The sequence below is a fragment of the Astatotilapia calliptera genome, chromosome 5, assembly GCF_900246225.1.
Source record: "Astatotilapia calliptera chromosome 5, fAstCal1.2, whole genome shotgun sequence".
Lineage (NCBI taxonomy): Eukaryota > Metazoa > Chordata > Actinopteri > Cichliformes > Cichlidae > Astatotilapia > Astatotilapia calliptera.
In genome coordinates this window covers 24,394,022-24,421,363 of record NC_039306.1, presented here as the reverse complement: position 1 = coordinate 24,421,363, position 27,342 = coordinate 24,394,022, and the positions used below count along the sequence as shown (strand labels likewise).

The window sequence follows — 27,342 nt, the reverse complement described above, 5'->3', positions numbered from 1 at the left end:
AGCAAAAACTGAACTGTAGAACTGTTGATGTTTTTTCTATGTTGGACAGAGGTCTGGTCAGATGAGCTCTTACAAAGTGAGAAATGTAGAATCAATTATCGCAAAGAAGCAATTAATATGGTTAGTTCACGGCTTTGAAACAACCACACAATGGATTCTCCATGTACTCGTGCTAGTTTTATTGGATCTGTTGAGATGTGCTTTTTTAAAAACGTTTTGTCTTTTGCTGTGTAACCACGTTATACTGTTATCTCACGTCTGTTGACAGGTGGGATGGATGGAAAAAATTCACGGTGCTGTTAAGTTGCCTATGTGTGAAACAGACCTGATTTTAGTGGAAAACATTTTGACCATTGCATTAACCCAGTATGCAATCATGCATACGTAGCCTACTGGATTACTTGGGTTCAGTTCTATAAACCAGCTTCACACCAGCAATGGACATGATAACACAACGTCACATCATTTAGCACATCACAGTAATATCACCTTTTATGAAACGCATCGTATCAGTTGTATTTTAAGTGTAGCAAATACAGTACTTCTCGTGATGATCACTTTCATCACTTCTCCAAGGTTTTTTTTTTCCTTTTTAGCAGAAGATGTTCCCACTAAAAATGAAATAGTTTGCTGATGTAAACTGTGTATGGACGGCCAAATGTTAACTTTGACCTTGCGAATGAGCATGAGTGAACAAGCTTCAGTGAATTTATCAAATTCTTGAATTTGCATGAACGATCCAGTGGTACGAGATCTGGTGGAACATCCTGAGGTTAATCTGACTTGATCTGTAGACTTTCTGTTTCACGTCTACAATCCCGCCCTTCTTTTTTTCCTTTCATCTTCTATTTTTCTTCCTTCCTTTCTTCCCTGCAGGACTTTTTGGGTCAGATGTTCTGTACTCTTGGCGAGATTGTTGGATCGCCAGCCAGTCGACTGGAGAAACCACTGGGGTGAGTAGGAGTTCAAGCCAATTTTCGCAAAGGCAAAATGCCCCCTGACTCCAAATGTGATTGAGGAACACTAGACAGTGCTAAGAGGGGAGAAAGGGCAGAAAAAATGACTTTGACACAAATGCAATTACTTATCTCAGTTCCGAGTTTGGGTCAATAACGCTCTTTCGGGAGCTTCATACCTGCATATCTGGTTTAGGCATCTTCACAGGTATGAACATAACATTTAAATAACAATATACAGACTAGATCCAGCTTGGCATTTCTGATGCTTTTCTAAGAAAGTGATTGCAGAAAATCACATAAATGATTAGACGAACTTGGATGTCAGTTGACTGCCAGCACATGGCACTGTAGCATGTTGCAATAATAAATAGTTTGTCTGGTACTGACTGAAAATAAGATGAATTCATTGATGTAAGTTTTGTCTCCTTTAAAAAATGATAGTGAAGCATTAGCTTGCGTGTTTCTCAGAAGCTTTACATCAGCTGCGAGGAGATTATTAAAGTACAAAGTTATAAAGGACTGAGAGATGTGTATAAATAGACTAGAGGAGGTGCTAATTTAGTAGAAAAGACACTGACTTAGGGCCAGAAAGAACGTGAGGTAAAAAGAGAAATCACAAGAGGGGGCGGATGATGGGAAAAAAGGCAAAGACACAGGGGCGGTTTAGAAGGAGACGTCGGTAAAGACACAAACCAGACAAGAAAGGAGAGTGTGTGTGAGTGTGCCGGTGGTGTCTGGTGGGGTGGAAGAGGTGGGTGGGGGCCAACACCCACATCCTACAGATGTTATCCACTGATAATTATTGTCATTAAAGAAAAGGGAATCGAGTAGAGCAAAATTACCTAAATTACTGCTCATCTCCTCAGCTTGTGCTCTCACACTAGCCGAGGAAAATGTAGTGTTAATGGGGTATCCTGTTATCTGTCTTTCTATATCTATCAACCATCATCATCACCAGTCTGCCGGGCTATTGTGCATTCAGGCAAAGTTGTTCAAATGCTGCTTTCAGTACAATGTGCTGGTTCTTACGTCTGAATGTATTACCCTGGAGAGCATTAAGACAGAACATCTGAATACCGATTAGTGATGGGTCGTTCGCGAACGAAAAGGCTCTTAGAGCCGGCTCTTTGACGTGAACGACGCGAGCCGGCTCCTTATCGCGAGCCGTCACGTGGGTTTTTTTTTTTTCTTTTTCTCACCCTCTCTCTCACACTTTTTTTCCCGCTTCACTCTGCACGCGAGCCTTGTGCTTTACGCTGGGCAGAGGGGGGAGGGGTGGTAGTTACACTCAGTAGCACAGGAACAGAGACAGAGAGAGAGAAAGAGAGGCAGGGACAACAACATAAGAAAGATATAGTAATCATCCACAACTATTTTCGGTTGCAGATGATAAAGGATTCAGAAAGTTTATTCATGCAGGTCCATATGACAGAGAATGTGCATCTTCTATTTGTTTTCATATTATAATTTATATTTAATTGTGTTGTGGTTTGCAGTGTTTTGTGTTCTTTTCACTTTAAATTTGTAAAAGGAAAAAGCTGAAAATTTAAATAGTTAAAACTTGAAATGTGAATAGTTGATTTTTGTATTATATGATTTATTTATTACATTTTATGTGGAGTGAATAAATAAAAGTATATTTACGGTGGCCCCTAGAGACAAAGCACATACAAACTTCAAATCACGTACGAACTCTGAAGCATGTACAAACTCCAAAACACGTAAAAACACGTACAAACTCCAAAACACGTACAAACTCCGAAGCACGTAAAAACTCCGAAGCATATAAAAACTCAAAACACGTACAAAAGACAACAGAAGTGCTCCAGGATGCTGGGCACAGTGTTGAGCCTTTGTTATCTTGTGGCTACACAAGCCAGCAAGTACCAACGACCGGATTTGGTGTGTGGTAATAACAGGTAAATGAACTTTTTTTTAAATTATTTGAATATATATGAGTGCCTGTGTATAAATACACAAACAATACACACATGCTTTCAATTGTGTAATTTAAGTGATCTAGTAGCTCTGCTTTGGAAGTTCAGTTCATGCTAGAAATGTGTTTTGGAGTTTGTACGTGTTTTGTCTCTAGGGGCCACCGCATATATTTATATATAAACATATATAAATAAAACCACTTTTTTTTACGTTAGTAATTCCTTTTGTGCATAATTTTATATTATTGTTAATAATAAATTAATTAAAGCAACAAAACAACCTGAAGAGCCGGTTCGGAGCCGAAAGAGCCGGCTCTTTCTAGTGAGCCGAACCGAAAGAGCCGGATCTCTAAAAAGAGCCGGAAATCCCATCACTAATACCGATATTTAACTGGTAAATATAAAAAATGATTACCATGTTCCTGCACTGGCGAACCTGACATGACTTTCACTTTCACTTAAAAAACAAACAAACAAAAAATTAAATCTTTGTAAGCTGATTTTTAAATTAGTGTTTTAGGGGTTTTGAACCGATTTATTATTTATTATTCATTAACACTGGCAGTCCCAGGCTTCTACCTTTCTACCTTTAAAACCCGCCACCAGCCAAATGGCTGGTAGGCTTTTAGCTAAGCTTTAGCTTCAGGCAAGTGGAAGCTAAATTGGCTAGTCATTCATATGTAAATTGGGTTGTTACCTGGGAATTCTGGAGGGAGGGGAGTGGGGGTGTGTGGATGAGGGGGGGGGGGAGCTGCTAAAAGCGGTGAGCTTCCTTTTGTTTCATCTTGATGCATTCTCAATCATCCAGGGAAACAAATCTCCAAAAGTCACCAACTTGGAGTGTTTCAGTTTGCCATCTTAGGGAGAAATCAACACACATGGGTGTATGTCCTTTGTTGCTGAGATTTATTGATAAAAACAGTACAAAAAATCAACCATTTGTACACATTTTTACAAATAATTATAAAAAGTGAGTGAGTACATTTCAACATTTTCAGCAATCACTCACAATCCTGGCACTGCCATGGTATCTGTAGTCTGCATTTACCACATGTGTATCTGTTGCAGTGAACACATCGCACAGTGGCATGATTGTTCTTGCAATTGTGTTTGACCTGACACATGGCTCTTTTTCCAGGGCTCGGTGTGGAGGGTTGTGTCAAAGGCAACTGTTCTTTTCTTGCCTTCTTCGCAGCTACATGAGAGTGAGCTAACTCCCTTGCAAGCTCCACCAGGAAGTCCACCCGTCTTTCCTTCGTCCCGGAGCATGCTTGATACAGCACATGTGCATTCAGTGCTGCCATGTCAATCATGTTATAAAACACGGCAACTGGCCAGCGCCGTGTTCCTCTGCGGACAGTGTACTCCCGAACCATCTGGTCCATCTGGACCATCTGGGTTTTGTGCCTCGCCCCGCGCTGAAACACAAAAACGTGCTCCCCAGGATGGAAGCTGGCTCCAGCAGGTTTGTGAGGACCTCAGAGCTCAGCTTCAGGGCCTGCAGGGGGATGTCTGATCACAGCTACAGCTGCAGTTATTATATGATATAGCTGTTTACAACTAACATTTAAACTCTCCATTCCTTCAACCTCTGCTGCCACGCTGACGGCGTATGCGGCCAAACGGAAGAAGACAGTCTATATTCTTAGCAGCATGCACGGCGTGGTTCAGACTGATAACACTACCAAAAGGAAGCCAAACACTGTCACCCTGACCAGTAAAAACAGATTCAGGAACAGATGGTTTGTGCTGACATGTTTAAAAGAACAAAGATTGTTAGAAATGTGCTGTCATTAAAAAAAAAAAGGTCTGCAACAAGTGTTTCTTTTTCTGGTATTTCGCCTCTTTTTCTGGTAATGTGACAAACTGTTGTTCAAATGCAGGAACACATGTGGACATACAAATCACCAGGCTGGTATACTTTAGTGCAAAGATTTCCATACAGGTCTTATTTAAGAGTAATATCTATGTTTTACAATCCAAGTCTCTGTCTCTGTTCTCTTCATGACATCCATTATTAAATAAAATGCCCGTCAATGCCAATATTTCTACCAGCAACATAGGGGACGTGCTGTTGATAGACAGACTTGTCACACACAGCTGTGGCTACAACTGTAGCTTGCCTCCACCAGTGTGTGAATGTGAGAGTGAATGAATAGTGGAATTGTAAAGTGCTTTGGGTGCCTAGAAAAGCGCTATATAAATGCAATCCATTATAATTTGTGCAGTGAACTTTACACTGAATGTCTTGTGTCTTTAATACATAATACGAAAGAGGGCTCGGTTGTGTCGGCACACCTGTGATGATGAAAGTTGCAAAACTGTTACCAAACCATTTCCGACTGTGTGTTTATGCGTTCTCTCTATCTTTGGTTCACATTTTCCACTGAAGTTGCCGGCTCATGGGGGGGCTTTAGCAAATATAATTTGCCCTGAAAGTCTATATTGAGAGCATAGAGATTACTAATGTTATTAGAAATTTAATATCGAGCCATGTCTATCTGTAGTGGGAATATGTATGGCATGTTTAGAAAAGGAAATGGAGTATTTGCCAAACCATTCATTTTTACTTTGAGACATTCTGCAGCTGCGAGATAAAGGAAGTGCTCGCCAAATTTCATTTTTACGACAGCCTTTAATCTTTCTTTAAAGGCTGCAAAATAAAAGCTCCGCTGGAAACCAAAACAAAAATAATTACATCAACCTTTCACCATTCATGGCGTATGTAGGGCAAGCCTGTTTTTAACATGGTGAAAGCCGGCATACCAGTGTAACTCTGGGATAGTACATGAGGAGTTTGTTCTGGCTTGTAATGACTGATCACTGGTTTCTGGCTGACTCTGATTCAGATTTTGGGATCACTTTAATTCAGTGCTCTTACTTAGTCAATATGCAGTAAACAATACCCTTAAATGCCATTCCCGTGAGATATTAAACACCTGTATGATTATGTGCAGGACACAAAGGTTAGCTTATACAAAGGATTTAAAGTGATTAGCAACTTTTCACTGCAAGTTATAGATAACAGGCTGAGTTGCTGCTTCTTTTAATAGCTTCCATGGGGTTGAGTTTGTAATGTGGAGGAACAGTAAAAACACAGAGTTTAAATGAGCATGTACATATACACATTCACACACAAAGTGTTGCATTTCCCTGGCAGATATACTCGCGACTGAAATTTGGTTTCATGTTTCTGTTGAGTAATGAAGAGTGATTCATATTTCATTGCTTGAAAAATGTCCAAACATTTGGAAAAACATTTGGAAAAAAAAATCAGGGAATGTTTTAGAATATTGCTTTTGTTTTTCATGTTTCAGTACGCTGTTTCGCTTTTCACCTGCAAATGCAAAGTATCTAATATGGTGTAAGTCGGAGAAGTAAATCTCTATACATATCTACTTCTATGTGTTTGTGTCACATATGTACATAAATCTGCTTCTTTATAAATTCTGCAATACCATAAAGTACAAATAAGATCACATTAAAATGCATAACTTAATTTTAGTCCTTTCTTTCAGCCTCTAAACATATACTGTCCTTCATATGCAAATGTGTGCACAGACTTGAAAACACACATGAAAAAACAGGCATGTTTTATTTATTTATTTCATAGATCCTGAGCATAAATGGCACACAAATTAATAAGTGTATTTTATTCTTGTCCCCTGTCTTGTGCTCTCTTTTCTCTGGCTAATTGTAATGGCTTTAATCTTCCTGAAATTAGTGCTTATTTAATTAGGCAGCAGCCATTGTGATTTTCATTATATTAAAAAAAGAGAATAGAAAAAAAGCTCCTGATGGCAGAGAGAGCGAGAGAGACAGCGACACGCACACACACAGAGGGAAGGAAAAATTAATGACCAGGGACAGAAACACAGACGCTGATGAAAACACTCAAAACAACCTATAATTGCTTGTCTGATTCTACACAACACGAGTCGCTGTCTTAGAAAAAAGTGAGAAAGGCAGAGGGAGTTAGATAATATTCACTCAATATGTTTAGGATGATGCTTTCATTACACATGTTCTTCTTTCTGTAAAATCTACCCATGAGACTATCTATCCATCAACCCATTATAAATGCAGACCTGTATTTAACAGATGCTAAAGATGTCAAAATCCCTTCACAGCTCCACTCTGTTCTCAGGGGTATTGGTGTCAGCAGAGGCCTCCACTTTAATTGATTTTGCTGCTACTTGTTTGTAAGAGACTTTGTATTCAGGTGTCACGGTCTTGAGCAGGATGAATTTTATTGTAAGACACCGAGTAATTAGCACTGCTAGTAATTAATTCATCAGCTTGTGTGGCCTCAAAGCCTCTTGTCAGGTGCTGTTTAGTGCACTGTGTGATTTGCACATTCCCTTTGAATGTGAATTGTGTCACTGTCCAAATACTGTGCTTCATCTGTTACATAATACTCAATACATCCTATTTGAATCACTAGACTTCAGCTAAAAACACGACTAACTAAAAAGTTGTGTTGAAATGACAAAAGACTGGCAACACACACGGCCAACAGTGTGGCTAAAAACCGGCCACGTACCTAGTATGCCATATAAATTACTTTTGATTTAAAGTTTGCAGATTGCTGTTTCAAACTATACATTTACATATAACATTTGTACAAATATATTTTCACCATCTCTCTCTGAACTCATTTCCATCTCACGCTCACTTCAAGCATGAACTGTTTCAGGGTTTTAACTCATGGAAACATGGATAAACATGCTTGTTTATTCCCGATATTGTTGCAGTTACCTATTGCCAGCAGATTAGACAAGTGACCATGCTGTGTCTTTAGCTGACAACGAGCCAGCTAAATAACAATGGCTGGTTATACGCTAACGTTATGTGAGCTAATGTTAGCCTTGAGTGTTCTAAAACTCAGACTCTCTCTGCTAAGTGTCCTACAATATTAGAGCTGTTTCAAAGAAAGCTTCACTAATGCTGGCTAACAACAGCTAACAGCTGAAAAAATAACAGCTAACAACGATGGAAAAATGAGCTTCACTTACTCATCAATTTGATTCAGACTCCTTTAACAAAGTTCTACAGTCTTCTCCAGAGCAAACAGATATGGACACCCAGCTGAGGTAAATGAAGGACTGACAGCCTACACTCAGTATATATGGTGGGCAGAGCTGTTTGTCCTACAGCGGCCATCATAGCTAGGATCATTCACTTGAATCGGGAGGTGTAAGAAAAGGGAACTGACTAGAATCCAGTGACCTCCGGCAGTGATATTTTGCACACTGTGCTTTTAATTTGACAGTCAGAGTCATGCTAGCTGTTTCCACTGCAATGTAGTGCAGATGGGTGAGAAATTAAAGGCCAAACCAACATGAAGTGCTTTAGTAAGCAGCTTGTGTGATGCCTGGCATTGATTTTCTAAGATTGAACTCTCATGGTGCGACCAAAAAAAAATTTCATCTGGTGCTTTGATAATAGCCTGCTGCTGGTGGGTGCCATCCATAGAGTCTGTCTAAAATCTCCCACAGGTGTTAAACTGAAACTTGATTGTGAAGGTCATGCATATGACTGAAATCAGTTTCATGCTCAGTGACTGCTCATGCAAAATGGTAGGAACAGATGAAAATGCATAAATATAGGACACATTTAATTGTGGGATAAAGAAGATTTGCAGTGAACATATTCACTAAGGAGAAAAGTAAAACCCAAACCATGACTGCAAAATCCCTCACACAGCCTAGGGATTTGGAGTTTTCCCTTAAACTGCAGAATTAAATTGGTCACTAACTGTGTCTTTGTCACAAGTTGCGAGCCATGTTGTCATCTTTTTTGTCATCCGTCACGTGTCACTGATTGATGCTACAGACATATGGCTCTCAGTTTTGTGCTAGACTTTAGATAAACCTGTTCTTGCTTACCTGAAGCAACTATACTGGGTAAGAATGGATGTCAGCATCATTTGGAATACAGGTTTATGAGCCGGTAGTGTCATAATATGTAAATCAGACGAGTCTTTTGTTTCCACTCTGATTTCATCTCAACTGAAAGCGACACAGATTTAATAAAAGTGCTTCAAACAAACCTTAAAAGCAACCTTTTAAAAGATTTATAAGGACCCAAACTATTGCACTCAGTGTTATTAAATGAAGTAGCTCTGGTACTTAAGTCCAGCTAAGTAGCCTGTCTGTGGGCTCTAAACAACAACCGAGGGGAATCAGTTTCCTTAGAAACATCAGCCAGCCCTTGTCATTCACTCAGCAGGTGTAGTGTGAGGCAGTCGTGATTACCAGCCAACAAGTTCATTAGTCTTTAGCGTGACTGAAAAATACACTCTTGAGCTCATAGTTTCAGAGCCCTTCTTTAAACAAATGGCTAAATTAGCAGATCGCTTAATGGAAACTGTTGCTGAGACTACGTTTGGCCTTCTGTGCTATGTCAAATTATGTGGACATTTTTATCAAACCTGACCTGTCACGGTATAATGTCTGTACTGTGTTACGATGATATTGTGCTTATTTACAGGGTTATGTGTTTCTGACACGTGACTCCAGCATTTCCTAAAATGTTAATGAAAATAATTCATTGTGTACATGTGGATGTGTGATAGAGAGAAAGGAACAGAGAAGAGCAGAGCTCTGCCGCCAAACAAGACATTTGTTTCATCTGAACATCAAAGGTCCTCGGCTCTTTCATGATTGCTTCAGATTGTATGCCGCTCTCTTGCCATTGGCCTCAAATGCATAAAAACTGAATGGCACATATGGCACATAATTCAAAATGAGTGTCCTCTTTATAATAATGACATTGATATATTTATATATTGAACATTATGTGTAGTAGTGTCCGTGCCTAGAGAGGTTGCTGTTGAAAGGCTCTCGTGTGTCTCAGAGACGGAGAAAAACAAAACCATTTCTTGCTGTTAGAGTAAACACCACTTACCTCACTACGAGAGGGAGATGTGAGCTATCATATTACCATACAAAGCATGACTTTAGTTTTCCAAACATACCACAAGACACATTCAGCAGGTAAAGGATATTTATCCAGTGAAATATTTCAACGTTTTCTAGACAAAGATTTATTATTATCATGTATTATTTTCAGGCAGCATATTGCAGTGGCATTGGTCATCCCTTGGCTTTTCTCTTTGAGCCACTGTGAAGCTGACATTTGTATTTTTGTGTGCAAAACCCCATCATGTCTTGGATGGATTACTATGACATTTGGTAAAGACGTGTATGACTTTGGAGTTCCTTCACTTTAACTCTGGCGCAATCATCGGGTCAGGATTTTAATTTGTCTCATACTTTGGGTTATTACCAAATACCTGCAAAACTAATTACTTTTAAATCAGCCTACCTTGTGTTTAGAGCTATTTAGGAAATGTCAGCGTACAAGTAAAGCTGAACTAAGACGAGCACGCCCGGGTGCCTGTGGACTCTTGTGTTATTTAACAGCTGGATTTTCCAAGTCTGGAAAACCTAAATGGCAAAGATTGATGATTTTCTACCAATTCTTCATATAACCATAATTATCTTTTAAACAACAGTAAACATACAGGATTTAAAGACCTTAAAAGGGTTCTGCCATGATTAGAAAAACACTAGATTGCTCATATTTCTTTTTTCTTCTCAGCTGTCTAAGCCCATTTTAAAAACACCGACTAAAAGAAAATAAAAACCACCACTCAGCTACAAAACCAGCCGCTCTGATCGAGCACGTATGCAACCAAACACAGAAGAAACATCAGGATAGGAGAAGATAATTAAAGATAAAAGGTAAAAGATGCATTACATCACATGAGGAAAGACATAACAAATCCATACAACAAATCTTCTCATACCAAGCATAACCACCAACCGCAAAACCCAGAGTTGACCTTCTTATTAGTGAACAAAGGTATGAATGGAATGATTAGGCTGAGTGCTTCAAATACAGACAATACGGTGTTTTTTATTTTTATTGATTCAGAAATATTTAACTGTGCACAAACACTCTCAAGGCGCTGCCATTTACAGACTGCTGACCATAAACACCACATTTTTCAACTGATGCCCACAGAGCAGCTGCACTGCAGCAGATGGAGGTTAAATTACTCACTCAGTGGCTCACTGATGGTAGACAAGCAGGAGGTAGAATTATTGTCATTCACTTCAGTTTTCCCTCACTCCAACACTCCAGCTCGAAAAAATTTAGATGGCACGTTTCCTTTTCCCTGACATTCTGACAGCTACCATCGACAGTCAGCTCTTGTGGTCTGTTGTAGGATTTCTTTTAAAAACCTGCATATTTAAGGGAATTACACGGATGCGTGCCGTTTCATTTGGGACCATGGGAGACAGGCAAATTAAATAAAGCTGAATTAATAATGCAAAGAAGAACAAGAACGCGACAGAGAGAGGTGCATGATTAAAAGTGCAGAAAAGACATCGGAAAAATGTTAAGGGGAGCATTGAGGACGAGGTGTGTTTAAGCATGCGTTGCCTTTTACCGCTTCGATATTCCCTGAATGTCAGTGCAAATTACCGGAGCAGAAATGGGGGGAAATTTTTGGTGAATGTCAACAGATTCATATGGGGAGAGGCAGGATACCCAGCTGGGTAACAGTGCAAACCAACACCACAGCCGCTTCCTCGTCTCCAACTATTGGCCCCCCTGGATGAGGTGGAAGCTACAGTAGAAGTATTTATATTTGCAAATCTAAGAACTTTTGAGATGATTACATTTACAGTGTATGTGGGTTATGGCTGCCATTAAATCTATCTGTCCATCTACCTATCTATAAAGGTAGAGCTATCTCTCTAGGTGCTGTGAATATTTAAAACATATTTATATATATTATATGTATATTATATGTATTTTTAAAATAATATACAGACATGAATGGGCGATTCTTACATTTCTGCACAGAGTTCATAGCTGTTGTGGCTTAGCAACCTACCAGCCAATCAGACAACAGCATTCCCTGTGCTGGGTAAATTTTTTCCCCACCTTATATCAATATGTTTCAAACATTCACCCATCAATAAAGTCCATTATAGGATAATCAGAAATATTAACATTAAATTTATTCAAATTGTTGAATTGTTGTTGTTTTTAAATACTTTTTCTTTTTAAATATCAAAACTTTTTCAAATGAACAAATGTTTTGACCCTGATTTAGCTCCTTATGTTATTCGCTTCAGCTGTCAGTGGTAATGATCGATGATCGATGTATCAGTCATAGGGCAGAAACAGCTAGAAGTGGGACTCAATTTCTTACATGCCTGTAGGGGCCTTAAGCCTGTTGATTTTAAAAATGCTGCCACTGAATCTTTCGCCATGATCCCAACATAAAGGCTGTGGAAGCAGGATTATTTGTGGTCTTCTAAGAACTAAAAACTTTTTGTTACAGAAACATTGTCTTGGTTAGTCTTGGAAGTCACAGACCTCCCTGGCAGCTGTCTTTGTTTTTTTGCAGAAAATAGCTCCAGTGAAACTTGGCTGCAAATGTCAAATATTTATCACTAAAAGTGCCAGAATAAAATCATCCACCTCTGTTTTTGCCACCACTGGCTGTAGCACAAGTTTCAGAGGTGAATATTACAAAACCACAGCCCACAAAGCCAGAAATAAGAGCATGGCTGGATGCCACAAGTTGGAGTCTAGACAGTTCAGTATAGAATAATATTCAGTCTTGTTTAGTCAAAAGCAATATTCAGTTCAATTCAGTTCAATTTTATTTCTATAGCACCTAATCACAACAACATCTGCCTCAAGGTGCTTTATATTGAAAGGTGAAGACCCAGCAATAATACAGAGAAAACTCCAACAGTCAGACGACCCCCTATGAGCAAGCACTTGGTGACAGTAGGATTGAAAAACTCCCTTTTGACAGGAAGAAACCTCCTATCTTAAACCCTGACTTCATTAAATTGAATTGATTACATATTGCTACACTTTATCTACTTTATCAGGAACACCTGTTCAACTTCTTGTTAACACAAATATCTAATCAGCCAATCGAAGGACAGCAACATTTAGGCATAAATGGTGAAGATGACTTATCAAACAGAAAAGCTTGGTTTTCACAATCCCTATAGAGTTGTAGGAGACGATATAAGGACTGCATCAGAATCATGACTTTAATATCAAATATCATTTAAACAAACTCTTGATAATGTCAGGCATCATTCAGGCAGTAGTAACAGAGTTTTCTGTTACTACTGCCTTACAGCTTGTAAGGTATTTTGTGTTTTTGCATTTAATACTTGTTGCCCTTTTGCCTGAATAAGGAAACACTGAGGATCATTTTACATAGTTTCAATTTTTGCATCAAGAGTTGGATCATCTCCTGTCTGTCCTCTTGACTTCTTAGTCTTCATTTGAACTTCCACAGATCCATTCACACCAGTCAGAATAATGGATTCTCCTGGCTTTCTTCCCACTTTACCAGAACTGAACGCAGTTCATTTCATTTATTTATTTATTTCACACTTGGTACAACAGTTTCCACAGTTAGTTCTTTCAGACAAACCAACCACACTTTCTATCAGTAAAGCACTGCAACCATGTGTGAAAAGGAGCAGGAAGAAGAAAACATTCTTATTAAACCCTGCTCCCTATAGGAAAGGTCTTGGGCATTTTTAATTCCCAGATACTCCACACATTTTTGTCCCTGAACATTGATAGCCACTGGGGCGTCTGTCAAGTCAAGTTGATCCTCCGCCCGACAGCAGGCGACATAGGCAAGCAAGGTCACGTGATGTGCATAAGTTCTGACCGCATTGAAAATAAACCTCGTTGCAGAATTGGGATGAATTTCAAATTATTAACTAGTCCTGCTTTTGTCTTGTCTCCTTGATATCAAGCTTCAACTGCTTATGACATTTCTTGTCTCCTGAATTTTCTACCATTAACACGTTAACATGCTCACAAGATTTCCATCACCCAGAGGGGGATTTTCATTCATCTCATCTATCCTAACCTTTCCAGCAGGATTGGAAATTGAACAATTTCATTCTTTCTGCAAGGTGGGTGGTTTTCTAACTGTGTCTGTTTCTTTATAGTAATCTTTATCTGTATCTCTGCTTAGTTCTCTCTATTTCTCTCTAACCTCACCTGTCATGAAAACCATGTCTCTTTCTAGCAGTCCTAACCCATGCTTCGAGTGAGCTGTGCTCCACTGCGCCCCATCATTACCTATCTGGAACATGCAGCTGTGCATGAGCGCAGGCCACAAGGGGGGGAAAAAGAGGAAAAAGAAAGCGGCAGTTTTGTTTTTTCTCTTCGTGACATTTTTTTTGTGATAAGACTCTCATGTTTGGCTCCTCTGGAGAAGAGAATTGAAGTTTCAGCTTTTTGAACACTGAATTTTCAGGTGCTGGTTCTCTGTGCTGTGGAATTATTGTCAGTGTAGCTTTCTGTTAGTCATATGCTGTATCGTTGTATGTCCTAGTGTTTCCTTGTGACTGGGCCTCATGATACTCATCTTTTCCTGAAACATTTGGCAAAAAAAACAGTCATTTAACAGTCAGCAAATTTCCATAACTTTTACAAATAAAAAAAATGCATTCGCTGGCCACTTCATTAGATACATCAGGTTAACTGCTCGTTAACTATCTAATGCAGTCCCATCTTAAAATAATGCTGCATGCGTTCACAAAAATTAAACATTTTATTATTTGTACTCATGCAGTCTCTCCCTCTTTACATAGCTAAGTACTTAACAGCAGATTTACTCATTACCAAAGTCCCAAAAGCTGTCTTGACAGTTGGCAAACGTCTTGGCATCTCCACACTGGGCACTTATTTCCAGTTAACAAGACCAGTCTTAAATGACTGGGGAGAGATCTGTACCAGTGTTTACCACAGACATGGATTCTATTTGTCATAGTGTTTTGGGTGGGGTTTGATGGGGTAGTGGGGTTAAGTACTTTGTTCTTCCAAAGTGCAAGTGCAAGTACTTCATGACAAGCAAATACTATAATCATCTGCCTCTCCACTGGGTCTCTGGTTCCCACTGCAGCTGGCAGTCCTTTTTCTGCTCTGCAGCCTCTGTGAGCTCAGTGTGGAGGGACTAAAAGCAGTTCTCTACCTGCTGCAGGGTTTCATTAGAGCAGCCCTTAAGCTTGCAGATCTCCAGAGCAAAACAACATCCGCAGTCGCAAGCTACAGTCCCAGAAGGCAGCATTAGAGTGTGTCTGACCCCAGGAGTCGATAAATAAAAACATAAATAAACAAGAACAGGAAAGAAAAGAGGTGTTACATTTGAAAAGCTATGTGTCTTCTATAAACTAAATCAGCTGAAAAATATTTAGTTAGTTTCTCCTGGTATGTCATTTAGGCACAAAGTGAAGTGGGTGGAACGAATATTTCACTTACCACTGATTGGTTAGTTTGAAATGAAAGACAGAATCGTCTCCCACCAGGAATGAATTCACTTGGTAGGAGTGGAAGTTTCTTTCTCATTATCAGGTGGTCCCATTTATATTCCAGCCTAGAGAGATAAACTCCACTTGTGCACCCTCCCCTGACTCACTGTTACCAGAGTATGTAAAACATTATAAGAAAAGATGAAACAAGATTAAAATAATCCAAGAATACAGAATACAAACATCCCACCAATACTGATTTTAAAACACCCTAAATTGTTTAATGACACACACGCACACACACACACACACACACACACACACACACACACACACACACAAACACACACACATCTGTGCTCTGCTCCTTAGGCAGACTGTGCTAATGGAGGTTTGGTACACTGGACTGATAAAGCTGTCACACCAACCCCCACCCTGCTTCTTTCTTTCTCTAACACAGAGTGATATATCAAGTCTCTCACTGGCATCACTTCCACAAAGAGACTTCTGACTGCCAACAGATGTTTACACACACACACACACACACACACACACACACACACACACACACACACACACACACACACACACACTCACACACGCATGCATTAGATCACTGTCCCTTAGTAGGTTTCCACAGCAGCTATTCATAGCTTCTAAACACGATCTCCTCACCTATCCTTCTCTGGATTATTCTGCTTTTCAGTCGTTTGTTTTCACTCCCTCGTGCACTCCGTCACTCTGTCTCTCTTGCTCACACACACTTGTCTTCCTCTCAGATTAGACCACGCTCGCTGGATCCATTCATTGTGCTTTGCTCTTTCTCCTGAGAAGCCTTTATTGGTGGCCTGGCTTGGTGTCAAAGAGTAATATCTGTTCTGGGAACAGTTGCACTGCAGATGTAGGTTTTCTTCATGACAAAGATCATGCAGTAAATATATGTTATTGGACTTATTTCCTTAGGGGGTTTCTCTGAATGGCCAGAAAAGAATAATGGCCGGGAGAGTAATTACCACCAAGGGCTTCTCTTCCACATGAGTACGCAACCCCGTCCTCTCTCCATGCTCTGCCCGTCTCTCTTTACGTCATGCGCTGATGGGAGGTGGTGTCTTTGTGTAAGGCTGCAGCTGAATCTTTGCCTTCTGGGGGATGTACATTGAATGTGGCCATAGAGCAGATTTTTGGTGGGGAGGATAAGTCTTTGCAGCTGGGGCACATGTATACGATTTGGAAACAAGTTACTAGATCATTGCAGACGACTCTTTGCCCCATTTGAGATTTGGGGCCATTTTAAACCGATCTTCACGCCCAAAATGTGAAGGCAAAAACACACGACCAGGACCTAACTCTAACCCGTTCTTCCCTTCAAAAATTCTCCAGCTCACCATAGCAACCAGGAGCAGTAGACAAGGCAAGCTTTTGCGACATGTGCTACAACGCTATGCAAAGAACTGTAGGTTCTTGATTATTATAACTATTTTTGGCTTTAGAGCTGCATTGTTCTGACCTATCAGTCACTGCCTGAGGTTACTGTTACATTTCCTTCACCCCAGTAGGTCGCAGCAGACGGCTGAACCTGGTTCTACTGGAGGATTTTTCCTGCTGCTCATAGGGAATTGCTGGCTTTTATCTTCAGTATTGTAGGGTCTTTACTTTACAATATAAAGTGTCCGGAGATGATTTATTTTGTGAGTTGGTGCTATATAAATAAAATCAAATTCATATTGAATTTAAATTAAAATGAAGAGGAAACTGGCAAGGCGATATTTAAACACCTCTCCCCTAATGGAAGCTGCAGTTGCAGCAGCGTGCATTGCTATTTAGCTACAATAGTGAGACAACTTCCACTTTGTTGTGCTTATTATTGTTATTGAGCTGCATTATGTTCCCTGCACGAACAGAAATCAGTTACTAAGGTGGATGGAGCTTAGCTAAAAGTCAATTGTCTGCAGACCACAGGGTCAGGAGGCATATCCACCCTCTTTCATCTTGCAGCAGTGTAACTCTATTATTTGTGTCAGTCACATTCTACCCTATATTCAAGTTGTCTTGGAGTGGGCGGCTGTGCAAGACAGTTCTCAGTAATGTTGCAGTTTCTGCATGTTGCTGATTGATTAATCAATTATTTACTGCTTTTTTAATCTTTGAAGTGCAAACAAACCAGTGTCTCAACAAAGAAAGGAAGAAATTGAAGGGAGGAAGGAGAGAGGGGGTAGAAATTTATTCCACTACCCCCTCAAGCTCATTCTTCGCAATCGACAGAGAAGACTTTGATGCTGTGATGAAAAGTGATGGGTGTAATGCCAAGGGCTGCCTGTGTTTGCAGGGCTAGGTGAAGTGAAACAGATAGTTCAGGGGTGCTGAGCTTCATGGAAATATGCTCACCAGAGAAGGGTTGCCTCGCAGGAACATCACTGGCTTCTTCCAGGAACCTCTCTAAGAGTAAGACTCACATCAAAAAGAAGCATCTGGCTTTGTAGAGGTTCATGTTTCATCTAGCGATACATTTTATGACTATAAAAATATCTCTTGACGAACCAATTAAGACAGTCTATTAAAAGTTCCAGCTTCCAAATGGAAGGATGATATTTTACATGCTTCAAAGCTGCGTTAGTGAGCCGGGCGATGCGCAAAGATATGAGACTGAGGCTCACTTTTGTGTAGCTTGCACATACAGTAGTTGACATTGGCCGCTTTTCTTCCATCTCGGAACAACCTCCAGACTGAAATCTTTTATTTAGCCATGCGATCTGGAAATGTTTGTGCTTGCTTGTTACTTCGAGACTGGACTGCTGTAACGCGCTGAAGTTAGTCAGTCATATCTTGCTTGTTTACAATTAGTCCAAAATGGTGCAGCCAGATTAGTGAATGGGATTAAAAAGAGAGATCACATTACTTGCAGAGGTAGCACCCTGGTATTGGCTCTCTTACAGATTAAAGTATAAAGTACTGTTTGTGTACTGGCACTGTTTGTGGTTAAAGCCCTAAATGGCCTTGTACCTGGATATGTGGGTGCAGGTGCTTAGTGCAGTGGTGCAGGATGGAGCGTATGGATGCAGATACGCTGCTTCCATATACTCCCTAAAGATCATTAAGCCCTGCTTTTCAATCACTCTTGATCACCCTGCGGTCGAAGCTTATTTCGAAAGAGGGTCGTGCTTTTGCTGTCGTTGCACTAAGACTCTGGAATGATCTCCCGTGTGACCTCATCAACTGTGACTGTGTTTAAATCCAACCTAAATACAAACGTGCTTCGTCAAGCTTTTGTAAACTGCTGATCTCTGGAAACGGATAGATGAGCAGTTGTGTTATTGTTATGTAAAAAGTGTGAATTTGTGTAGTTCCTAGACTTTCTAGAAGTAGTAGCCCTTTGATTTTAAATGTGCTCTGTAAATAAAATTTACTTTCTCAGTTGCTTACAAATGATGGACAAAATAGCCCTAAAAAGCAAAAAGCAAGAATTATGCATTTAATCATTGCATTGTCTGTGTTTATTGGCAAAATTATTCAGTGTTACGTATGTGTTAATGGTTTTTCTGGCTTGTTTTCCCCTGCATCTTCAAAGTCTTTTTCTTATTTCATAAAGCAGTGACTCATGTTGGGGGAAACCCTTGTGAAAAGAAAAATGTCCATAATCAGAATCAGAATACTTTATTGATCCCTAGGGGAAATTATTTTTCGTTACAGTGCTCCATTATAAACAAACATTAACAGAGACAGACAATACACTAAAAATAACACAATATATACAGGCATATATATACATAAAAGTCACTTATTAATAAATAGCTGAAAAAGAGCATGTGCAAGAAGGGTGTAGCTGTTGCAGTAAACAGTGTGTTAAGTTGTTAAGGATGAGTTGTACAGGGAGATGGCCACAGGCAGGAAAGATTTCCTGTCGTTCAGTGGTGCTTTGGTACTCTCAGTCTTTCACTCAACGTGCTCCTGTGACTGACCAGCATGTCATGGAGTGGGTGGGAGGTGTTGTCCAACATTGTCTTTATTTTGGACAGCATCCGCCTCTCCGACACCACCTTGAGGGAGTCCAGCTCCATCCCCACAACATTACTGGCCTTACGAATCAGTTTATCGAGTCTGTTGGCATCTGCGACCCTCAGCCTGCTCCACCAGCATGCAACAGCATAGAGGATCGCACTGGCCACAACAGACTCGTAGAAAATCCTGAGCATTTTCTGGCAGATGTTGAAGGACCTCAGTCGCCTCAGAAAAATAGAGACGACTCTGGCCCTTTCTGTAAAGTGCTGTATTGTTTTTAGCCCAGTCCAGTTTATTGTCAGTGTGTACTCCGAGGTATTTATAGTCCTCCACAATGTCAACACTGACCCCTTGGATTGAAACAGGGGTCAAGTGTTTCCTGGTCTTCCTGAAGTCCACTATATTACGCACCAGAGAAGAGCTAATGCGATGTTTTTTGTTCCAGCCCTGTTTTATAAGGCAGATTAAGCCCCACATATATTACAATCACATTGCTTTCATGAAAACAAACATGCAAACATCCAGATGTGTTTCAGCATTGCAATTTTCAGGGCAAATGTTTGTTATTCTTGTGCTCTGATCTGCTTTTAACCTGATCGGATTCAGAAATTGCACAAACCCCCCCCGAAAAACAATTTCTCCTCATTTTCATTTTCATTTTCATTTATCGCAAAAAGCCTCCAGTATCACTAAAACATGCGTCGTGATGCCATAACATCACATATTTTGACATAAATGAGCTAATAGAAACATGCTTTTCACGTACTGCGTCCCTAATCATCCACAGTATTTGCAAAACAACAATCCACAACACACCATTAAAACATTACCCACTAACTCTTCCATCCATGTTTCCAGCTGTTATAAACACTTCTCCCCATCTCAGACTTTTTAGAGAAAAACATCGATCATCATAAAATACCATGAAACATTAGGAAACTTTACCACAACTACAATCATCTAAGCTGAATGACTGGATCTTGATGCAATTTACTGTTTAACAATAAAAACGATTAAAAAAATATCTTTAAAATGCACTTTACTTTTCAAAAATGACCTAGTGGGAATGTGCACATATTAGGCTGCACACTGGGTTGCTGCACGATGCAGGATGTGAAAAGGTGAGCCGGGTTCTATATTTTTGCTGTGTGAATCCATCTCCTACTGTGCCACTGATGTGCACTCGTGTCTCATTGAGATGCATGATGGGACCATTGTTGTTGGGTTTTTTTCTTTCAAAAAGGGACTATTGTCATTCTGAACACTGTGTTCGTCCTGGCTGTGAGCTGGATCCTAAAGCAGGTCAGATAACCCTTGTAGACCCATTGACAATGAATGGCAAGCAGATTTTCCTGCACTGTTGCTTTGGCGGGAAAGAGATGTTTGTTGTCTGCATGAGCTCATGCAGTATTGATACCCCTGAGTCTAATAACTCTGAGCAAAATTCCATTTCCTCTTCCAGCAATTGATCACCGCTCCTTCTTTCCAAGCTGAGCCATCTGTAGGGAAAACATTTTTTCTCTGTCATTGTGGATTCAATTGGAGCCATCAGTCAAGTTGACAAATGAGTCCTTCTCCCATTAAATTAGCAAGTTCATGAATGCTTTGGAGGATTAACTATTTTATTAAGCTACAGTGCGCTGTATGCCTATTACTTTCAGTCATCTGGTTGGAAATCAACAAACTGAGCGGCAGAGCATGCTAGTCCTGCACTAAGAGCAGCCTGTTTAAACATTTGGAGACAGCTATTTTGGCAAATGCCATTGATTTTCCTCCAAAGCGAATTAGTGGACTCAGCAGCATTGATGGAAAACAAAGCATTACAGAGATTGGCTGCCATTGTTACGATGCTAATTGCCTGAGGTGTCATTTGTTCCCCAACTGAAACGGGAAAAAAGCTTTTTTTTCCTGCCTTTCACCTTCTGTGTTTGTGGCTATAAACAAAGGAAAAGAAAGATAAAAGAGTCAGAGAAAACACATGTAGTGAAATTAGCCAAGCTTGTTTAAAGCATGTGTTTCTTTTTCTTGAGTACTGTCTTCTTTTCATCAAATGCAATATCAGCCACGGATAGCCCTAATTATCGGGCATCTGTCTGTAAGTGTGTTTATTTCCAGGTACGATTGAGACTAGCTGAAAATGATAGCTCCGCCACCTCGAAAGATCTGTCAGCACTGGCTCTTGCTTCATTTGAGGCATGATGGATGCCTGGTACTTCTCTCTTTTAGGCAGAAGTAAGCTAGGACAGAGAAACTGCACCAGCCTTTCAGTTCATTTCTTTTCTTTCCTAGGTGTCTGCTCACTCTTTCTCTCTCCTATTTGATTAATGGCACCTTCTCTTTGGTGGCCATTGTAATAAAGTCAAATGAAGTCTCGAATGGCCCAGGCTTTGTAGAATCAGCACTGGGTAATTGAGGGAGTGGATGTCCCAGGTGGAGCTCTGTGTCGTTACAGCAATGAAATAGTGTTTCACTTTTCCCTTCAGCAGAGTTAGTGAAGACAGTAATTGTGTTAGAGAGATTGCTTCATTGCGCTTTGTTGTATGTTTGGATGGCTGTGCTCGTGTTGTGTTTTAAAGGTTACAGAGCTGGTGGTGTGGAAGAAACTTCCTCCGTTCCTGAATCTATCAAATCGTGCTCGGTTGGTCTCCTGAATAATGATGGCAGAGGAGAGATAATTGAAATTTTGTAATCCTCTGTATCTTTCTTTCTGAGGAAGACATCCCACACTGAGATTGGAATTTGCACAGAAATCCTTCCTGAACCTGCTAATCCTTAGTATCTTCCTTCACCAGGAAAGACTTTACCTACACATGGGATTATTTTTGATTCCACGTGACCTAATTAGGAAGCTCATGAGTAAAAAGTGTAACAGAGCACTAGATTCCTGCTGGAATCTGGCTCACCACTTTCCCCCCCCCCTTTGCAGGTTTAAATTGAGTCCATTCTACAAAAAACCCAGCTGGACCAATCAAATATAGTCACACATTTACAGCATGACTTATAAACAGAAAATGTCTGGAGATGTCAGGTCCGACATATCTATAGTTACATAATGAGGTGTTCATGTTCTGGTGTTTTGTTTTACTTTTTCATTTAACTAAATCTACACCTTGAACAAACACGATAATTGCTTCAAACTTACTTTCCTGGCAGCATCTTAATCTAGTTAAGTTTTTTGCAATTATTTCCTCAGTAAAAACATCAGACAGAAGATATCAAATGCCAAATGGCTCTGTGGGATAGTGAGTCATTTGTGTTAAAAACAAAAATCTCTTTTACACAAAAAGAGATGCATTTGCTGTTTGGATTCCAGGAAAAAGAGAGGGTTTTTTTTCCTGTGCGTGGCATGGGCAGCATTGGAGACGATGGATGAGCTCAACAAGAACTCGGACTTAATGAAGAAAAAAATCCCTCCCAAAAAACAAAAAACACATTGTAATAATGAGATATTTATATATGCGCTTCTGGGAAGAGGACAAAAACAGCACCGTCAGTTGCACCCCGGCACTAATTACCGCTGTTAAAAAGAAGAAAAAAATGTATAAAAAAAAAAAAAACTAACTATGGAAGGTGCCCAGTACTTGCACACAGCTGATACAAATGTAAATGTTTGCACAAGCTTACAAGTAGAATATGTTTGCTCCTTTTTAGTGGGGTGTCTGGTTACCTCAGCTTGGAAACAGCACACATTTGCCGTATTACACTTAATGAGACAGATGCAGCGTGATCTCTGGTCCACACGTTTACTTAGATGAAACATTTGGCTAATTATCCTCCATCATCATACTGGTACCCCTTTCTAAGGACTGAGTATTATTAAAGTGCACTAAAATAAAATGATTCTGTTAAAAAAAACTTCCCTTGGGTAAATTGAAAGTAAATCCAATATAATGACACAAGTTCCACCCAAAGAAAACTAAGTTGGATACATGCAGTGTATAAGGGACATTGAACTATTTTTTAACCCTAAACCTGTGCAGCTGATGACACAGCTTGTAAAAGAGGCAATCTCTACTCAACACTTCCAGCTTTGGTTCACGGGGCACACTTGTTTTTTTGTGTTCATACTGAACATCAGCGCTAGATTGTGAGGTGGAGATTCGTGCATTATGGTTGTTGTTCCAAGGGATACCGGACCGAGATAAACTGCTGATAAAAAATACCCCTACAGTACGCTGAACAGAGTCTAAGCTGCTGTCTCATTAGGTATTTAACACTGACACTGCACCCGTGGGCATCTGCAACTGACCAGAATTTATACACGTCCTTCGGCTATGACGATATTATTCCAATTTGTATGTGTCCCATTTTCATGCTCTTCCCAGTCACTCCCTTTAATGTCTTTCCCTTTTCCAATTTTCTTTAAATTTAGAGGTTCACCACACTCCAAGACAGTTTGAGTCCCAACACTTCATTGAAGCCGTGACTCTTAAATACTCAGTGAAATATTCATACCCACCATGCCATGTTTTATAGATGCACCATTAAATCAAACAAATATATTCTTTTTAGCATCTTCTTATCCCAGTATCCCAAACTTGCTGTGACAGTTCAGTTGGTGTCTTTCAAGCTTTGAGATCTGTGCTAGAATTTAAAGTTAACTTCTGTGGGCCTGAACAGCACATGGCTGCACAGTGTTCCTTTTATATCAGCCACGTTTCAACTCATTAGACAGTAGAAAGAGAATCTGAATAGACAGTGTCCAGACCTGCATGTGATCCTGAAATGATCTAACGATAAAGGCCTTGTCGAGTCACCCGTACTTTAACCTTGTCCAGAATTGGTTGCAAAACTGAAATAGATGGCACTGAAATGATTTGAGCTTAGCTCTCTGCTCTACCTTACCTTACCTATCTTTTCCAATATTTGTCATGTTTGTAAAATGAGCTTGTTTATAAATCACCCAAAAGGCTTTATTTCACCCTTGAATACAGCCACAAACACCATCTGTGCCCATTATCTTCCTGACAACATAAACTAATTTGCGTACACTGGTGAGTATAAAGCTGGGGCTGGCAACTTGTACATGGGAAGCACGGGCATGCAGTGGTTACCAGTGCTCTCTGTCAAAGCATAAAGGTTCTGGGTTTTGGGGCCTGTCTGTGTGGCGTTCACATGTCTGCATCTCATCTGGACTCATCTGCAACCCTATCCTGTGAGGACTTTGACCTGGGAATGCTGTGTGAAACAAAGAGTCATCATTGTGTGCGTATGCCTGTGCTTACAGTAGAGGACTGTCAGTCTTCAAATTCAGTTTTTTGGAAAGGGTTCTTTTTTTCTTTTTTTGTGCCTTTTTGAGATTTCTGTCAGCTGCAGCTTAAGTGTTCTTAAACCATGGCTGCCAAAAGTACTTGTTATTATATTCTAACAACAGCATGCAGCTTCTGTCATCAGCGAAAGCCCCACTTTCAGCACCCATTCACCTTTACGCTTTCCAAAACAGCAGATGAGCATTTGTCTGTTTTAATGGCAGCCGATAATCACCGTCCTCAATAGGCTTCCTAAAGGACACCCCTGTGGTGCTTTTGCTTTTCTGAACTCTCCTCTGTTCAGTCACAGTGTGCAGTTTGTGGCCTGAGGATCAGTGAAAGGCACCAGGAGGCTAAGCGCTCTACCTTCTTTTATTCTTGATCATCATTTTAGACAAAAGCTGCAGAGTGGAATGGATTAGGAGATCTGTGCTTGGAACATGGCAATGAGATCCGAACACTGAGGGGAAAGCATTTCACTAAAAAAAACGCAGCATATGGAATTGACCCTGTACAACTGTGAGCTCCTGTTCATTACCCTACAGTATATATTAAAAGAAAAATATGCATGTGTGATATTTTCCATCCATCCATCTTCATCCGCTTTGTCCGGGGCCGGGTCGCGGGGGCAGCAGCCTAAGCAAAGAGGCCCAGACCTCCCTCTCCCCAGCCACCTTCTCCAGCTTATCCGGGGGAATACCAAGGCGTTCCCAGGCCAGCCGAGAGATATAATCTCTCCAGCGTGTCCTGGGTCTGCCCCGGGGCCTCCTCCCGATGGGACATGCCTGGAACACCTCACCCAGGAGGCGCCCAGGGGGCATCCTTGTCAGATGCCCGAACCACCTCAGCTGGCTCCTTTCGATGTGGAGCAGCAGCTGCTCTACTCTGAGCCCCTCCCGGATGGCCGAACTTCTCACCCTATCTCTAAGGGAGAGGCCAGCCACCCTTCGGTGGAAGCTCATTTCTGCCGCTTGTATCCGCGATCTCGTTCTTTCGGTCACTACCCACAGCTCGTGGCCATAGGTGAGGGTAGGGACGTAGATCGACCGGTAAATTGAGAGCTTCGCTTTTACACTCAGCTCCCTCTTCACCACGACGGACCGGTGCAGCGTCCGCATTACTGCAGCTGCAGCCCCAATCCGTCTGTCGATCTCCGGCTCCCTTCTCCCATCACTCGCGAACAAGACCCCGAGATACTTGAACTCCTCCACTTGGGGCAGGAACTCATCCCCGACCCGGAGTGGGCACTCCACCCTTTTCCGGCTGAGAACCATGGCCTCAGATTTGGAGGTGCTGATCCTCATTCCCGCTGCTTCACACTCGGCTGCGAACCGTTCCAGTGCGAGCTGGAGGCCCTCACCCGATGAAGCCAACAGAACCACATCATCCGCAAAAATCAGAGATGAGATTCTGAGGCCACCAAAGCGAAAGCCCTCCGCCACTTGGCTGCGCCTAGAAATCCTGTCCATAAAAATTATGAACAGAACCGGAGACAAAGGGCAGCCCTGGCGGAGCCCATCACCCACGAGTCCGACTTATTGCCGGCAATGCGATGTGTGATATTTTTCAGTAATATATTTTGACATACAAGGGCAGTCCAAATTTCCCAGAAACTAATGTATAGCACAGCAAAACGGGGCTATTTAATCTGCATTTATAAATTAGTTAACATCTGCCTCCAGATGGTTCTGTGAGATGGTTAGAAGAAATTGAGAGCCTTTAGGGAAGGTAGAGAGAGAGTGTCTCTTGCAATGAAGCTGTCTTCTTTTTGAGTAATCCTCATCCAGTGCCCTCTGGAGGGATTTTCCCACAGATGGTTGTCTGCTTGTGTGAGTTTGTTAGAATTCCCTGTATTTAGCCTCACCCAGATCCATGTAGGTAATGATGGCAAACATTTTGATGCATGGTGAGCATTCATTACACTTTAATTGCACAGTGATAAGTTATTGGTAGAGTGAGAAAGGAAACTTCCATTTCTGTATTAAGAGAATAATGCTCTCACTATCTTAGAGTTACTGGAAAGGAATATGAATACATGAATGAGTGAGCAGTTTCAGCCATTGTTCTTAATTAATGTCTGAAAACCTTCACAAAAAATCTGAAGGCGAAAGCAGCGGAAGCCTCGAATGTTCAAAAATAAGACACCTGTCTCCTGAGCGTGAATTCATTACTGCTGATTATGATTTCCTCTGTGACGGTGAAATCTGAGGTGTCAGTAGTCCAGCGGCTGGTTTGAGTTAGAACGATAAACATACTTTGTTTTACAGATTGAGTAAATGGGGTTTGGTTAAAACTGAATTAATTGTATTTAATCTGTGAGGAAATGCCGGTAGATTTAAGTCTGATGTACACAATTTTCAGCACCACAGATTTAAAGTGTGAATCTAAAATTTAATAAATGGTACTGGAGCGGAGAAAGTTCTGATGTGTGAGAATCAAATCTAGGCCAAAGCTGACTTTGTCACTGACTTTTCTATTTGGAAAACTGCAGGCAGTGAAACTGTACAGATGAGTCATATTCAAAGGCAGGACTCTGAAGGCCTTGAAACAGGGCTACATTATATCTGAGCAGCTAGGCTGGAGTGACAATGTCTGCAAAAACATCTGTAAGACTAATTTCAAATGATTATTTCTTGAAAGGTTTCCTCATAAAGAAGTTTTTGCATTCACTTAAATTAGGATTAAATAAAAAGAAATCAATATTTTAGTTCTTTTGTAGGTTTAGTAAATATGTACAATAATTGTGAGCAGGTATTGTGCTTTGGTCAGTAAAAATGTAAAATGCACTGCAGATACATATTTTCATTTGATAGCTAGTTTTACAGTTAACGGACACTTTTCCTCTCTTTTTGACACTTTGAAAATATATAAGGCTTCT

The 27,342-nt window shown here is 40.6% G+C and overlaps 1 protein-coding gene across 3 annotated transcripts in view; it reads left to right on the top strand.

Annotated features, from left to right (window-relative positions):
• Nucleotides 1-27,342, top strand: part of cpne5b (copine Vb) — a 134,270-nt gene that overhangs the window by 47,107 nt on the left and 59,821 nt on the right. For all 3 annotated transcript variants that reach the window (XM_026168363.1, XM_026168361.1, XM_026168364.1), the window contains one exon: nucleotides 877-953. In XM_026168363.1, coding sequence (XP_026024148.1) covers nucleotides 877-953 — 77 coding nt within the window. The remainder of the gene's footprint in view (nucleotides 1-876; nucleotides 954-27,342) is intronic.